The 14,782-nt window shown below is 46.0% G+C and overlaps 2 protein-coding genes across 4 annotated transcripts; one reads left to right on the plus strand and one right to left on the minus strand.

The window, feature by feature from the left end:
• Positions 1–2,391: 2,391 nt before the first annotated feature.
• Positions 2,392–3,476, plus strand: LOC112880757 (chlorophyll a-b binding protein of LHCII type III, chloroplastic). The gene is made up of 2 exons (XM_025945515.1): positions 2,392–2,598; positions 2,685–3,476. The coding sequence occupies exons 1-2, from the start codon at positions 2,464–2,466 to the stop codon at positions 3,354–3,356; spliced, it is 807 nt and encodes a 268-aa protein (XP_025801300.1). The 5' UTR covers positions 2,392–2,463; the 3' UTR covers positions 3,357–3,476.
• A 271-nt stretch (positions 3,477–3,747) lies between these two features.
• LOC112880756 (myosin-3-like) lies at positions 3,748–13,964 on the minus strand. 3 transcript variants are annotated; one of them, XM_025945514.1, is made up of 24 exons: positions 12,697–13,964; positions 11,914–12,027; positions 11,689–11,832; positions 11,464–11,614; positions 11,359–11,386; positions 11,110–11,275; positions 10,953–11,016; positions 10,826–10,839; positions 10,659–10,743; positions 10,364–10,467; positions 10,134–10,272; positions 9,827–9,945; positions 9,593–9,745; positions 9,426–9,515; positions 8,631–8,708; positions 7,738–7,896; positions 7,390–7,590; positions 6,993–7,198; positions 6,752–6,887; positions 6,060–6,189; positions 5,750–5,896; positions 5,589–5,650; positions 4,992–5,198; positions 3,748–4,708 (listed from the first exon to the last, which is right to left on the minus strand). In XM_025945514.1, exons 1-24 carry the CDS (start codon positions 13,189–13,191, stop codon positions 4,235–4,237), a joined length of 3,666 nt encoding a protein of 1,221 aa, XP_025801299.1. In that variant the 5' UTR covers positions 13,192–13,964; the 3' UTR covers positions 3,748–4,234. The 3 variants fall into 3 exon arrangements, with proteins under 3 accessions (XP_025801299.1, XP_025801297.1, XP_025801298.1); XM_025945512.1 differs by having other exon boundaries at positions 5,526–5,650; positions 12,697–13,963; XM_025945513.1 differs by having other exon boundaries at positions 4,235–4,708; positions 5,526–5,650; positions 11,914–12,015; positions 12,697–13,191.
• Between the last annotated feature and the right edge of the window lie 818 nt (positions 13,965–14,782).

The raw sequence follows: 14,782 nt of genomic DNA on the forward strand, positions 1-14,782 counted from the left end.
GGAAGCTTCGCGTCACATGCGGTCTCGCCGTCGCAGTTTCGATCGGTTTCGGAGGTTGATGTACCTGGGTTTTGATCGTGCGCCTCCAGTTGTGTTGCTCATGGCTTGCTTGGGTTGAGCCAGCAGCTTTCGCCTCCCCAAAGAGAGAGAGAGGGAGCTCTTAGGTGAGGGGTGGAGTGTACCTGCCGCCGGAGACTATCGGGATCGTCACGGGCACGGCGCCCCCGCCTGCCGGTGAGTTGGTGTGGTGTTTGGCCGTGTCTGCAGAGTGGGCTCTTCTTTTCACACGCGGATATCGGAGACGAGGGCCATTTCTCTCCAGAGCCCAATATGCGAGGCCCAGCCCAAAACTGGAACTGGCCTAACCAGGCTCGAAAAAGATCCTGGCACAGCCCAAACAACCTTGTACTAGGCAATAGCCAGCCACTCGAACAAAATTTCCGGCGGTCCTCCCTCCCCGGCGTGAAGCCTGCGGCGTTTCTTGGGACCCCAGGTTCCAGACACCGGTGGTCCGCCGCCGACGGCGAAGAGTGGCACGCCGAGACGAGTTATTGGTGGGGTTGCCGCCCGCGCTCGTTACAGAAGACTCGCTTCGTTTACGTGCGTGACAGTGCTGCGCATTGGAGACTGAAGATGAAAGCTTTCGTCTTCCTCGGAGAGCCAATCGAGAACGAATGGCATCTGCGCGTTGGAGGGTGACGGTGGAAGTTCTGATTCGTGAGTGAGAAATGACACTATGGCAGCTACGGTCAATCGATATGATGTCTTCAGAGAAGCAGCACCTGTCGATATGAACAAGCACCTCCTTGTGGCCGGCCCCAAGACTACACATAGCCAGACGATGCACGGCCAAGCAGGCCGCCTCCACCGCCGCACGGAGAGACCATGGGCGCCACCACGAAAACGGAACCCTCCTCTACCGCAGAGAACGACGACGCCGACCATGAGCGACGGCCTTGAGCGCGAAGCGAAACGCCGTGGCGCAGACGCACTTCGGCAGAGCCAGGGATCGGGGACCATGGTGGAACCATGCTGCAGCGGCGGCGAGCTCTCCAAGGAGGCAAAGTGGACGGCCGGAACGCGGCGGCGCTCCGGCGAGCCCCGGTATGCAGGAGCAGGCTGTGCGACCCCGGGCCTGGACGGTATCTCAAATACCGACCGGGGGTGGACGGTGTTTCGAATACCGTCCAGCCCCGGGTCCCTCCCGTCCGTCCAATCATGGATGTGCGGTCCAGATAATTCGGAAATTGTCTCTTATTTACATCCGCTTATTCCCCCTCCCCTCACCTGGTCCATCCCAGCGAAGAGAAGCCCACGCGCGGCGCCGGCATGCCCGGTGCCGGTGCGGCGGTGCGCCGCCGGTGTCCTGGCTCCTGCGATGGAGCGCACAAGTCTTTTGCACGGCAGCGTGCTGCCGTGACGGTAGCCTCATCGACAGCGGGGCTGGGGCCTGCGTCGGACCTTCCTCGCCGCGTCCGAGGCAACCACCGTCGCCGCCGGCAAAGCTGCCTGTGACCCTAGCCACCGTTTTAGCAGAGCAGATGCTATCTCTGCAACTCGCCAAGCAACAGACGGGACAAATGGAGATCGTGACCATAAAGAGAGCTTAGGTGAGGGGCGGAGCGTACCAGCCGCCGGAGACTATCGGGATCGCCATGAGCACGGCGCTGCCGCCCGCCTGTGAGTTGGTGCGGTGTGGCCATGTGCGGGCACTGGGCAGAGTGGGCTCTTCTTCTCACACGCGGATATCGGAGACGAGAGCCATTTCTCTCCGAAGCAGCCGGGCAGCCCCGCCCTCATGTTCAGCTTCATTTTCTTCGCCCGGTGTGGCGGCCAACCAGTGGCCGATGATGCCGGGCGCATCTATTCCTAGCATATGCAATTTGAGCTCCTCCAATCGCAGGCGCCAGCTCCCCGCCTTTCTCCTCCGCCGCCTGTAACCCGTCACCGCCCGCCGATCTTTCCATCCACCCTCTTACCCCAAAGTCCGGCCGCTGCGGCTCGCCGAGGAAGACGAACATCGCCTCTGCAATGTGGCGAGCTCCACTCGCCTATGCGATGAATACATTTTCCCGATGATGCCTACGGTCAGCTCTCACTAATCCTGTTGGGCTTCCAGAGCTGCCGAGCAGCCCGGCCCAAACCAGTGGCACCCAACAACACTGTGGACCCACCCCTAAAAAAAACACTGTGGACCCAGTGGCGCAGCAGGATGCCATTGCCATCCGAGGTGGCAGCGGCGCCGCTCCAGAATCCAGTGCCGCGCGCCGATTGGCCGGAGCCAAATCCAGAAATCTCCACCTCAAATCCGAAAAATCCAATCGTCTTCCCCCTCGAGCTCGCGTCCCCCCCGGGCGGCAACAACAAAAACACTTTTTTGTGCTACAAATACGTCCACGTAACCCCTCTCCAAGCCTTAACACCGCAGCAGAGCACGCATCAAGCTACAACACGCGCGCGCAGATGGCGTCGACGATCATGGCCGCCACCTCCCGCGTCCTCGCCGCCAAGACCCCGTTCCTCGGCCAGGGCCGCGCCGCCGCCAATGCCAGCCCGCTCCGCGACGTCGCCGCCGCCGCCAGCGGCCGGATCACCATGGTACGTGTACACGCGAGCCCGCCGGCAGCCACCACGCGTTTGTCCGGAGCTCAGGGCGCTTACCGACGAGTGCGTTCCGCTTGCAGGGCAACGACCTGTGGTACGGCCCCGACCGCGTCAAGTACCTCGGCCCCTTCTCCGCCCAGACGCCCTCCTACCTCACCGGCGAGTTCCCCGGCGACTACGGCTGGGACACGGCCGGGCTCTCCGCCGACCCGGAGGCGTTCGCGCGCAACAGGGCGCTGGAGGTGATCCACGGGCGGTGGGCGATGCTGGGCGCGCTGGGATGCATCACCCCGGAGGTGCTCGAGAAGTGGGTGCGCGTGGACTTCAAGGAGCCCGTCTGGTTCAAGGCCGGCGCGCAGATCTTCTCCGAGGGCGGGCTCGACTACCTGGGCAACCCCAACCTGGTGCACGCGCAGAGCATCCTCGCCGTGCTCGGATTCCAGGTCATCCTCATGGGCCTCGTCGAGGGCTTCCGCATCAACGGCCTCGACGGCGTCGGCGAGGGCAACAACCTCTACCCCGGCGGCCAGTACTTCGACCCCCTGGGCCTCGCCGACGACCCCGTCACCTTCGCCGAGCTCAAGGTCAAGGAGATCAAGAACGGCCGCCTCGCCATGTTCTCCATGTTCGGATTCTTCGTGCAGGCCATCGTCACCGGCAAGGGCCCCCTCGAGAACCTGCTCGACCACCTCGACGACCCCGTCGCCAACAACGCCTGGGTCTACGCCACCAAGTTCGCGCCCGGGTCTTAAGCTAGACGGCGGCCTCTTCGTGCCGGACCACCATTGTAGACTACTCGATTGTACCACCACCAATGAATGCAAATATTGCCATCTCACGATTCAGGATTGTACTGTAGGAGTTTTGGGGTTTGCATTATGCTCTCTGTCAGTTGTGACTTGTGTGCTCTTGAAACCGATATTGTGCAATTTATGATCCATATATGCAGCTGCTGCTTTGCATTTCGGTTCCTGTTTTGAGTTGACTTTCAGAGCACTGCTAATCAGATAAACAAATTTCCAAATTTAGGATTCAAATGTGGAGTAAAGAACTGAAATGGCAGTACAGAATACCACGCAATGCAAGCAAAATTTTCTGAAGAGACGCCTGGCACCATCAGGCATTCATAAGCTTTCCAAAGTCTGGTACAACAGCGGAGCATCTCACAGAGGAGCATCTTCAGATTAAGCAAGCACCAAAGTGAAGAAGAACAGAGTAAAATGCGTTGCGCATTTAAACATTTTCTTACTGTACACATCTTACAGCGCTACGGTCGCATCTCTATTTGCTCATGGCGGATAATCTGTATCTAATTACCCTTCCATATCTCAAGTTTATCACTCTACATAAACGATGACATACATACACGGAAAACTGAGGACTAATCTACATGTACAGAACTTTTGCTTCACCTATGGATGTTGTATGATTCTTTTGACACTCAGCAACACTGGACGAGTAACAGCACCGCAACCGACGATGGAGCTCATCATCATCTCAGCAGCCAGCAGGCTTGCAATGAAGAGAAGAACCAGGAGGATTTCTTCTCGCCTGCCTTGTCGTTCTCGGTCACTTTCCTTGACCCAATGGCAGCAAAATGTGGGGAAGGATCTGGTGTTACCTTGCACATTCACTTTGAGCTCTTCTTCCCCCACCATCTTTTCCGGGATTTCTCATCATGAGTGCCAACCTTCTGAAGATTGACCTTTGTCTCCTTTAACCGAGATTTGTAATCTTTCTTCCATGTAGCAAAGCGGTCCTTGAGCTTCCGGAGTTCCTCGTCTGGGTTCATATTTGAACCAACCTGACCAGACTTGACTGTGACAAGGAAGCCCGCATCATCTTCGAACACCTGTCGCCTGTCTTCAAACTCCTTTGCTAGGTGGTTCACTGCATTTACTCGCCTATCTGAGTTTCCTGCTGAAACTTTAGCTTCAGGATGGTGGTTGTGGTGTCTCGACTCTATCACTTCAGGTGTATGGGTCCCGGTGGACAATGTATCTTCAGAGTCATACTGAGCATGTGCTGGAGTAAAATCAGTCCGAGCAGCTCGAGTGGCCACATCATCAGAAGCTAGGCTCTTTTTAGCAGCAACAAGGCTCAGCTGAAAGGAATAAATAGAATCACATCCAAAGGAACAAGTCTTCTGAAGGATAATGCCAAAAAAACGCAATTTGCAAGCCATATAATTATATACCACTATTTTCTACAGTTAAACTATTCAGGCACCTACACGGCTACACTAACTAGGCACTGTAAAATTCAAAATCAGAGCAATTGTTCTTTAGTTCCTTTAACACTTGAATGGAAAAAATTCTTTAATTTTTTCATCGGTAATTCCATGAGAAGGTATGTTGTAGTACTATCATCCTTCAAAAGATGATTACCTGCAGTGAAGAGAGCTGTCTCTTCCATGCCTCTTCCATAGATTTCATTTTGGCCTCATACTCTGACCATTTCCTCTCATACTGTTCCAATTGCTGTTTCAGCATTACATTTTCTTCCTCTTTGTCCCGCAATGCAGCCTCAGCTTTTGAAATACGACCCTCAAGTTCTGCGATGACTGGCTGGTGAGGATAGCATCCATTCATTTCCTGCCATTGGATACTGATATTAGGAACTACTATGCTTTTTCCACCTATGCATTAGACACTTGAGCCAATTCTAAATCTTGTACAGGGAAAACTTCTCAAGTTTTTTTAAAAAAAAATACTATTGGATATCACAAATAACAGAAATTTCAGAAGCGCATGCTGTTAACTAAGCAACCATGCTCATGCAAATTCCAGATGAAATAATAGGAGTAGCGAATCTTTCAGATTATGTATTGCTCATTCAGTACTGGATGAGATCAATATGCAGCTACCGCATTATGAGATTGGAAGAGATAATAATATGATATCCTTTGACATAGAACTCACATGACACACTCTTGACTCTGAAATATTCTTCCTCATGTCCCCTTGAACTTTGTTGTGACTGACCTTTGACTCCTCTTCATTCTGCAAGCACTTGTATTTCATCCTGGCCAGGCACCCACGCATCACTGCAGAAACATATAAAAGCACATGATTAGATAGATGCACTACCTTGGGGCAATATAAATATATAATGATAATAGACCCTCTTTCAGCGTATGAATTACCTGACTGAAGAAGAATGATATGTTTCAGTTGATCATTAAACATGGTAGCTGCGATTCGACGCCTAGTGTACTTCTGTATGAGAACAGCTGCCCTCCATCTCTTGACGGCATTATCAAAGTGTATTCTTGCTCTTTCACCGCGTATAACTGCAGTTTGGAAATTCAAGTGAGTTAGACAAGACAACCAGCATTTGTAAAGCTGATAATTAAGACAGGAAGAGTAGTTTAAATTTACAACTTCACATGCTGGTCAAAACGTCAGAATTTAGGAATGTTTTGAACAAAAAAAAGGCACAATAGAGTGTATTACATGACTGCAAAGTCATTGCTCCTTTCTTCAGTCCCTGATAACCCTGTCGAAAATGCAACCCACGGAAGTGTTTCTGAATACAAAGGGTTCCATGGAGCATCTTCCTTTTAGCATTTTCCAGTGCAGCAACCTACAGAACAATCAAGAATAGCAAGCACATCCATGAATAAGAGTAGTTGTAATCACAATGTAATGTTCACCAGAATATAAAGCTTTAAGTTAATTTCACAAAACTATAACTATTCACTCCTAACTATCAAAAACTGCAACTCTGAGGATCAATCTCACAGAACTGACACTACTTGCGCCATGCCGCCATCACTTTCACATACCCGCAGCATTTTATCCAGGCCCACATGTCAGCCACACAAGTTATGTGTGGACTGTGTGGCTCCACACAAAATGTTGTTGGTTTGTGAAACTAAGGGCAAAAAGAAGATGAAGGTCTGCGAAATTGATCTCAAAATTCTAGTTCCTTGATAGACATGAGTAGTCGTAGTTTATGAAATTAACTCTAAAGTTTTTGTATGCTAGTTCAAGAACCTACAGAATAAAGAATAATAAAACATATCCATAAATAAGAATACATGTTATCACAAAGTAAACTTGGCCACATTATAAGGCTTTTGCATGCTGCTTGAGGGTCCACTCTAGGATTAAAAAAAAAGATTAGAAAAGTCATTATATTCTACCTGTCCTGTACGGAAAAACAATTTTGTGTATCCAACTTGATACATTTCAGGGGGAATATTCAACTGCTGCAAAACAGCAATTGAAACACTAAGTGGGTCTTGAGACGCAATAGAGCGCAGGAGAAGAAATCCATATCTGCATATCGTATAACAAGCTGTAAGTCAAGTGGCACACAACATCTAACAAAATAATAAATAAACAGGTATATATTTGTGAGGTCAGATTATATGAAACAGTAACCTTTCAGCAAACTGTTGGTGAGTCATCCTAGTTGGATAGCCCGTTCTTGATATTCGAACAACTTCAAGCACTCCACAGCATTTAAGCTGATGCAAGACAAGATCATGCTCGAATAACCTGGGGCGTTGTTTGCCATTTGGTTGAATGCATCGAATAAAATGAGGAGTTGTGCTCTCCAACTGCTGCATCAGCTTGAATAGTTGAACCTGAATACACAACAGAGCATCGAGATGGCTAAATGGAATCCAACTTTACAGAAACAACAACAAGAACATGACTTGAGGAGTTATGAACAAACAACTAAAAGCACTACCAAATTATATAGCTGAAAATATATCTAGAGACAATTTCTACATATAATCAGATAGTATAAAAGAGTAAACAATTGAATCAGTACCTTAAATTTGGTGACAACACTTTGTTTCTGTGTATCGACTACTGAGTGCCATGACTGACTTGATTTATTCTGAGAATCAGCAACCATGACAGAAGCAAAATGTTTCGGAAGTTCACATTTACATGATGAGAGTAGTTGGATTGACTCAGAGTGCAACGGATCTCTGTTCTTCTCCAAGAACCCAGATGTATCATATGTCACCTGGAATCAAAATCAGGACAATTATCAAGACACATATAGAAGAACTTCAACAGCAAATGGGTTAAATCAATAACTGAAGGAGCAAACTTGCAGACCAAAACGATGTTGGAGACTATAAAATATAAATCAAGGTGAGGATTCACCAACCTCTCCCGCATAGTGACAAATCTTAAAAGCACCTTCTTGTTCACCTTTGAAGCAAGAGTTACCACTTAACTGCTGCTTAAGCTTGTTAGCAAAGGAAAGGTCTGTTGCCTTTGGGAAAGTAGACTCTTCATCCAATAATGACAATAACCCTAGAGGTTTCTGCAAAGCAACAGAAAGTTGATGTAATAATAGACATATAAAATTTTTAAGAAGTAACCAGTAAAGCTTACAGTCATAATATGGTAATATTGCAATTTTCTTCAATGCTTCCACTTATACATTAATAATTACAGCCACTTCCTGATCTATATTTCTCTTATAGAAGAAAACATGGAGTAACTCCTCTTGAGGATATTTCCAGCTGTTCCAACTTCTGTTTCTCATTTTTTATAAGTAGATGCTTAATTCCGCTGTAACAGCTCAAAATTCAGACATTCTAGTAACTTGGACACCGTTAAAAGGGCAAAGTGCAACTGATTTGCTGATCAAGATAACTAGAAGGGTGATAAACTGTATCAATTTCCATCTGTGCCAACTTCTGTTTCTCAATGTTCATTTGCCCTGTAAAACCTCAAAATTCAGGCATTCTAGTAACTTGGACATCATTGAAAGGGCGAAGTGCAACTGATTTGCTGATCAAGATAACTAGAAGGATGATAAAAGTGTAACTACTGCAAGAATTTTCAATGTACTGCAACTAGAAAACAAATTTGAGCAAAACCAAACAGCCACAGAACCTAAAATGCATACATTATTTCTTCATCGGGTGTCAGGTAAGCAATCACAAAATATATGCATATCAACATCAGTCTCGGAAATTTATTTTAACTACATAGAGACAGCAAATATATGGTCCTCATGTAAAAGGGGCTGCATGAAACACCGCTGCATACCTTCTCAAAGAGAGATAAGCAATCAGTGTTATCCACAAATTCCACAGGAGCCCAGTCAATTCCGTCTTCCAAGTATTCCTGAAAAGAATAAAATCAGCAGGTGCACATCAGTATACTGATATAGTGGTTAAAAAGTGTAAAGCTGCAAGCAAATGGATATAGGAGCCAGGATCAGACACAAGAAAATAAAAAGGGAAGCAGCTCTACAATTTTATGAAAAGAAAGATAATTCAGGCTGCGTAGATCCTAAAACAAATGAGTCATGTTCATAGTGGGCTAGACCATTTGTAGTCATAACCAGAGCTCCAAAAGAGCTGGAACTAGTATAGATTCCAGGCCTTGCCAACACAAAAACAGGTCACTCCATGTGGTTTTTTAGGTTTCTGTGTTTCTTAGAATCTGTTTTCTCCTTCGATAATCACTAAAAGTTTGGTAAATGATCACAGTTGACAACCCATCATTGGATCTGGAACCCTGGTGACAAGTTGCAATAATTTTGACGTCCACATGATTTTTGTACAAGGAAGCACAGAATCAATTGAAAGACAAAACACAAAATAAATAATATTCAGATCAAATCAAATCGAACCATTCATATCTAACTTACATTAGACAAACCAGCATCTGGCCGCATAAGTGGCAAAGTTCACAGTCATTTACATCTTTAGTACACAGCAATGTCCTAAAGTTTGCAGGGTCATTTGTTTACAGGAAGAAGGCGCGTGGAATATGATCTATAATTATTCATATCTTTGGCGCTAACACAAATAATGCAAGAAACTGTTAGAAGCTTACCTCCTGTTGTAGTTTGAAAAGATGACGGTTGAAGTGCTGCTGCAGCCTCTCATTAGCGTAATTTATACAAAACTGCTCAAAGCCATTCTTCTGTAACAGTTCAAAGATGTTATAGCTGAGAAATTGCTGAGAAAATCAGTATGAAACTATTTGAAAATACTCCATACATTGAAACATTCAAACCCATAAATATCTAAAATACTTATGGATCTCCATGTACATTGCCTCCCCGTTCCAAGTGAGTGGTTAATTTGATCAACGATCCAGTCAAATAAATGGGCATAGATTGACTTTGCTAGTGCATCCCTTGCATCGATGGCCTAATTTGAAAAGTTTGAATAAAATTATAAGGGATCAGATCAATTAATCCACTCAGATAACATTTCCAGGTAATTACATACCTGCGTCAATGTCAGTTTCTTAACAATACTGTCATTTCCTGCTCGGATTTTACGAGTGGACATAGCAGTCACCAGTTGATTGGAAGTGCAGTCTAGCAGCTTTGCAGCCGTAGCCAACCCTGTGAAATCATTACATAGTCAAAATCCATTCAACGAATTCTGCAAAGTTCAAAGGACACCTACACCTACACCAACTTGGACAAAAACACAGAACAAAGATGTCTTGCTTCATATGTTTGCATTTTTGGGACATTTCTACTGGGCATACAAAAAGAAATAAATGAAACAACTTCATTTGAAAATGTACCTTCATTTGAAACAACTTCAACATGGTTTTCTGTATCTACAACAGAGAATGATATGTTTCCCATCCACAAGACAGCTGCGAGCATAGAAAACAATTTCATTTGGTCTTCCTTAGATATTTGAATAGTATCCAATGCATCCTGCACATGAAAAAAGAAATAGAATAAATAACAATAAAATAAGATATTAGCGAAACTTTGGTTGCAAATTTGAGTTTTCCAATAACATTACCACTAGCGCCGTGAACTTTTTAGAATCATCGACACCGTCAATTCTCAAGCAATTACTCTGCTTCAAGTAATTGTAGTCATTGGCACTTTTCAGAAACAATTTTTCTGCAGCAGCTTATGCATGTAATGGATTAGAAAGTGAAAAGAGGAGATATGAACAAAGATGGTTTTACACTTCACTACTAAAAGACAAGCATATAATATAGGCAGAATATGGCATAAGTTCCTCGATGGAAGCACCACTTGCAACATTTCAAATTGTAATTTAAGCACATCAAACGCCACCGTATGATTACTTTTGAGAAGGGGAGGAGCTCCAGAGCACAGTTGATAGAAAATATGGTAAGATCTCTCTCCTTGTGCCCTTTGAACCACCCTTGACTGCAGGTGCAAGTCACACCATATTAGACCTTACAGACATAATAAAGTATGGATTTGTTCGCAATGCATGAAATTACTGTACCTTTTCAAGCAGGACTGCTCCATGAGATTCAGTACGAGGTACATACATGCCCAAGAAAACAAGTTAACAGGGAGTTCAAGGATTTCGTGACTAGCCTTCTAAACAATAAATGGTAGAGAAAGCTTACAGGTCTGAATTTTAGCACCACACATCTTCCCAGTTTCAGAAAAGTGTATTTCAATAAGTTTGCCCTACATCAAAATCGTAACAGCACCATAATAATTACACAAGAATTGTTAACCGAAGAACACTAGGACAAAAATTGTACATGAAGGTGAACTCACAAATCGACTTGAGTTATGGTTTCGTGATGTTTTTGCATTTCCCAGTGCTTCCAGAATAACATTGGTCTGAAGAACCTCAGATTCCATCCCACTAGCACCCCCTAGAGCAGCCAAATATTGCATTGCAATTTTAGCCGTCTCAGTTTTTCCTGCTCCGCTTTCACCACTGAATATGATGAGGAACGCAGGTAACATATTAGAAATTTGGTAACTCGGTGTTTAAAGAGGAGGTAGATAGGCCAAACTAACCTTATTATTATGGATTGGTTTATGCCATCTGCAGTGTAACAGCAGTTGTATTAGAAGATACTTCTTGCAAAACAGTATAAATACCTTATTCTCTTTAACACCTACCACGTTGCATCTCATTAAAAGCCAAATCAGCAACTGCATACACATGAGGATCATCCTTGGTCTTTTGCTTGTACTGCATGATTGAAGCTTTTCCATAGAGTGGAACCTCTTTTAATGGATTAACGGCAATCAAAACAGGTCCTGCTTTTGTCTACACAAAAGAACAGATAAGGATACTTACAAAAAGCCACATATATCATCATGACATTCTTGCATAGTGCTTACATAGATAAGATCACGAGAATATCGCAATTGCAGATTGTAAAGAACTGAAGGTTCATTCAAGTAGCTCATCTGGATCAAATCATCCACTCCATCAAGAACATCAGGGTTGGCAGGCAAGAGCCTTTCTGGTGATATTGTCAAAACCTGTGTAAAGAAGTCTTGAGTAAGAATTTTACATGAGTTTCATTCAATAACTAAGCTAATATGGCATTATAAGACACTCACTTTTCCATCAGCCAGGAGTATTTCAGCATCATCTCCAGATATCGATTTAATCTGTCCAAGTTCCCACTTTGCATTTGGTGAAGAACACCAAACTCGTAGCTTCTGAAATATAATTTACACAAGTTATGATTTTGAGTAGCTTTTCCAACCATGATGGAAACATAAAAACATCACACTCAAATCTCAAGTGAGAGGATTTATAAGAGAACTAGTTCCTTGAGATATATAATGTTGTAAGAAACAGCGTGTTCTGGTTATCCAGTGTCCATACTTCTAAGTTTACAGAAATATTCCAGTTGTCCAATATCCATATGTCTAAGGATCACAGTAGCATGCCTAAGTATTTGTGCACGCATTTGACAAACTGGCCAAAACAAGCATGAAGTCAGACCCCTTTTTTTCTTTTATTTTGGAGGGGGAAGTCCGACTTCCCTGACAACGAAAAAAGCATTATGCAAATACTGCATCTACTGGTAAATGTGAAACAACTATGAGCTCATCATAACCTAAAAATAACTGTGACTTCACATAAAAGTCCTATTCGTAGATACCAAATCAAAGCAACCTTTAAGCAAATGGGTGTGTAAATTCAGCTTATAGGCAAACACAGGTAAGCACCACTTTGATTTAGCATTTCTTGTTCTGAATCTTAAGCGACCTTTTGCATCATGTCAAAGCAACTAGCCCACCTACTTGAATGAAATTATTCACCCTACTTCCACTTGTAAAATTAACAGTACAATAATTAAATCTTACAAATCCAAGGATGAAAAAGCTTCTCACCTTCTGGCGGACATAATCCATGACATCTGTGCATGCAGGCTTCCCATTCATCTTCGCTGTTGCCAAGGAGACAGATGGGGGATCCTTACAAACTGTCATACCCTTCCTCTCCTCATGAAATTTCTCAACATATGGTGACTCCTCCAGCACTTCTGAATTGTGGAACTTCCTCTTAGTCCCAAATATCCGACCTTTCACCGGCTTGTCCTCCTTGGTCTCCAGCCCAGAAACCTCTTTCTCAACATCTGGCTTCTTGTCAACTGGCGCCGTCTCCACAGCAGCAACTGTTGTCATGCCATTCTCAAGCTTAAACCCGGCTGGCAGTGAGGGTCGTCTTGTCGTGGGCAACCGTCCACGGCACGTTGGTCGGGCCGGCAATGCCGGAGGGGCATCCTTAGGCTGCTCATCACGCTTCTTTATCGTCTCGAGCAAGACCTCGAGGGAGCTCTTCTGTGTGGCTGCTGCAGGTGCCATCACGGTGGCCGCAGAGAGCATCACCACTGGGAATCAACAAGCCACCAGCCCAAACCAGTGACTTACACCAAGGCTCAGACACCAAAACGCCAAATCCAACAGCCGAATAGCACAGGGGCCAGAAATTTCCTCATTTCGCATCAAAACAGCGATAACTTGAGAGGCAAGAGCCCCCTAACTCACCAAGGGCTCAAAAGTAGCAACCCCCCAAACCCCAAATTCCACACAGACTCAAAATTCGTCCAGGAATCTCTCAAAAATTCAGGCTCTGAACCTCAACTCAGCACCAATCGCACGCGGCAAGGACAAATTTCGGCTCAGCCCGCACGGGGTGGGGTTAAAAACCCAAACTCTGCGCGATTTTTGAAGGTGGGGAATAGCCGGCCAAGCTTGGAATCGGCAAAGAAGAAAGAGGCTGCGGCTGCCAAAGCTGCAATCTTTGGCGAAAGGAAAGGCCAAAGAACCCGAGACCAAAGCAAAGACTGCCGAACGAATCAAAGCGCTGGCGTACTAGGAGCAGCAGCACACGCAGGTGGCCAAGAAATCATCAAAGGAAAACGCATCAAGACGCGAGCACTGAAGGACAGGATAAATCCCCCGCACCCCCCTCCTCTGCCGCCCCCCGCTGCAAGAAGGAACAGGGAGCCTGCCGCCCACTCCGAACCGCCGCTCCCCAAATCGGAAACGTAAGACGCGAAAACAAAACCGAAATTATTTTTTCTGGGGAGGAGGCTTTTGCTTCTCCCTCACATTTCAAACCTCCGCTCCGCTCCTCTCCCCATATCTCCGTGTCCCTTTCCCCTGCCCCCCTTGATCCGTTACTTAGGCAGTGGAAAAAAATGTTTAGGACAAAGCAAGCCAAATGACGCCTATACCCTCACGCCGGCTCGCTAATTACGCTGCGGGGACAGTGGCGTTTTGGTGAATCCAGGGGGGACGGAGGGCAGGTCGATGAACGGGCGCCGCGGGTTGGGGAGGCGCGGTTCGAACCGTTGGATGCGAGCGACAGAGAGACTTCAGTTGGGCGCGAGAAGTTACGCAACTGCCCCTAAAGAAAGGTTAGTGCGCTGGCACAAAGTCATTTCGGCTCTTTGAAAAAGGGAATGGTTTGGCTGTTGCTAATCTTGTTCTGTTGCGAGAAAAGAAAGGAGGTGATGGAAGGTCATATCCGGAAGAAGAAAAATGTCTGTGTGGGGAGAAGCTTCTGTTCAGCAGGCTGCCTTTGTTTGTGCTTGTGTGGCATGGTCAATGGGAAGACCCATGATATAATGTTTCTACGAATGCGTTCTTTTTTCCTTGTACAACGGAGTGCCCCAAAAGTAATGTTTTGTATTTTTGGTCAATGGAGAAAGTATGCGGATATGTTAGAGCTCGTTTGGGCCGAGGGAAGGGAGGGGAGATAAGAAACCGGCTCCTAGTGAATAGTGTTTTGTGAGGAGAAGCCAGAGTCAACCCGAGCGCTCCCAAACAGGCTCTTAGGGCCTGTTTGGAATCGCGCCTAAGGCGCCACGCCTAAGGTTAGCCCCTTGCCACACATGTGGCGTGCCTAAGGGGGCTAGCGTAAGCTCTGCGTTTGGTTCATTGCCACGCCTAAGGTTAGGCGCGGATGGAA

This window comes from Panicum hallii, chromosome 2, assembly GCF_002211085.1.
Source record: "Panicum hallii strain FIL2 chromosome 2, PHallii_v3.1, whole genome shotgun sequence".
In the NCBI taxonomy this organism is placed as follows: domain Eukaryota; kingdom Viridiplantae; phylum Streptophyta; class Magnoliopsida; order Poales; family Poaceae; genus Panicum; species Panicum hallii.

What these genes read in the sequence shown, in the direction of transcription:
- LOC112880756 (XM_025945512.1), bottom strand. Translation starts at nt 13,191, where the DNA reads ATGCTCTCTGCGGCCACCGTGATGGCACCTGCAGCAGCCACACAGAAG. An exon ending in ATTCTCGTGATCTTATCTAT is followed by an intron (nt 11,615 to 11,688) that starts GTAAGCACTATG and finishes TCTTTTGTGTAG; the next exon opens with ACAAAAGCAGGACCTGTTTT. An exon ending in ACCATAACTCAAGTCGATTT is followed by an intron (nt 11,017 to 11,109) that starts GTGAGTTCACCT and finishes ATTTTGATGTAG; the next exon opens with GGCAAACTTATTGAAATACA.
- LOC112880757 (XM_025945515.1), top strand. Translation starts at nt 2,464, where the DNA reads ATGGCGTCGACGATCATGGCCGCCACCTCCCGCGTCCTCGCCGCCAAG. An exon ending in CCAGCGGCCGGATCACCATG is followed by an intron (nt 2,599 to 2,684) that starts GTACGTGTACAC and finishes TTCCGCTTGCAG; the next exon opens with GGCAACGACCTGTGGTACGG.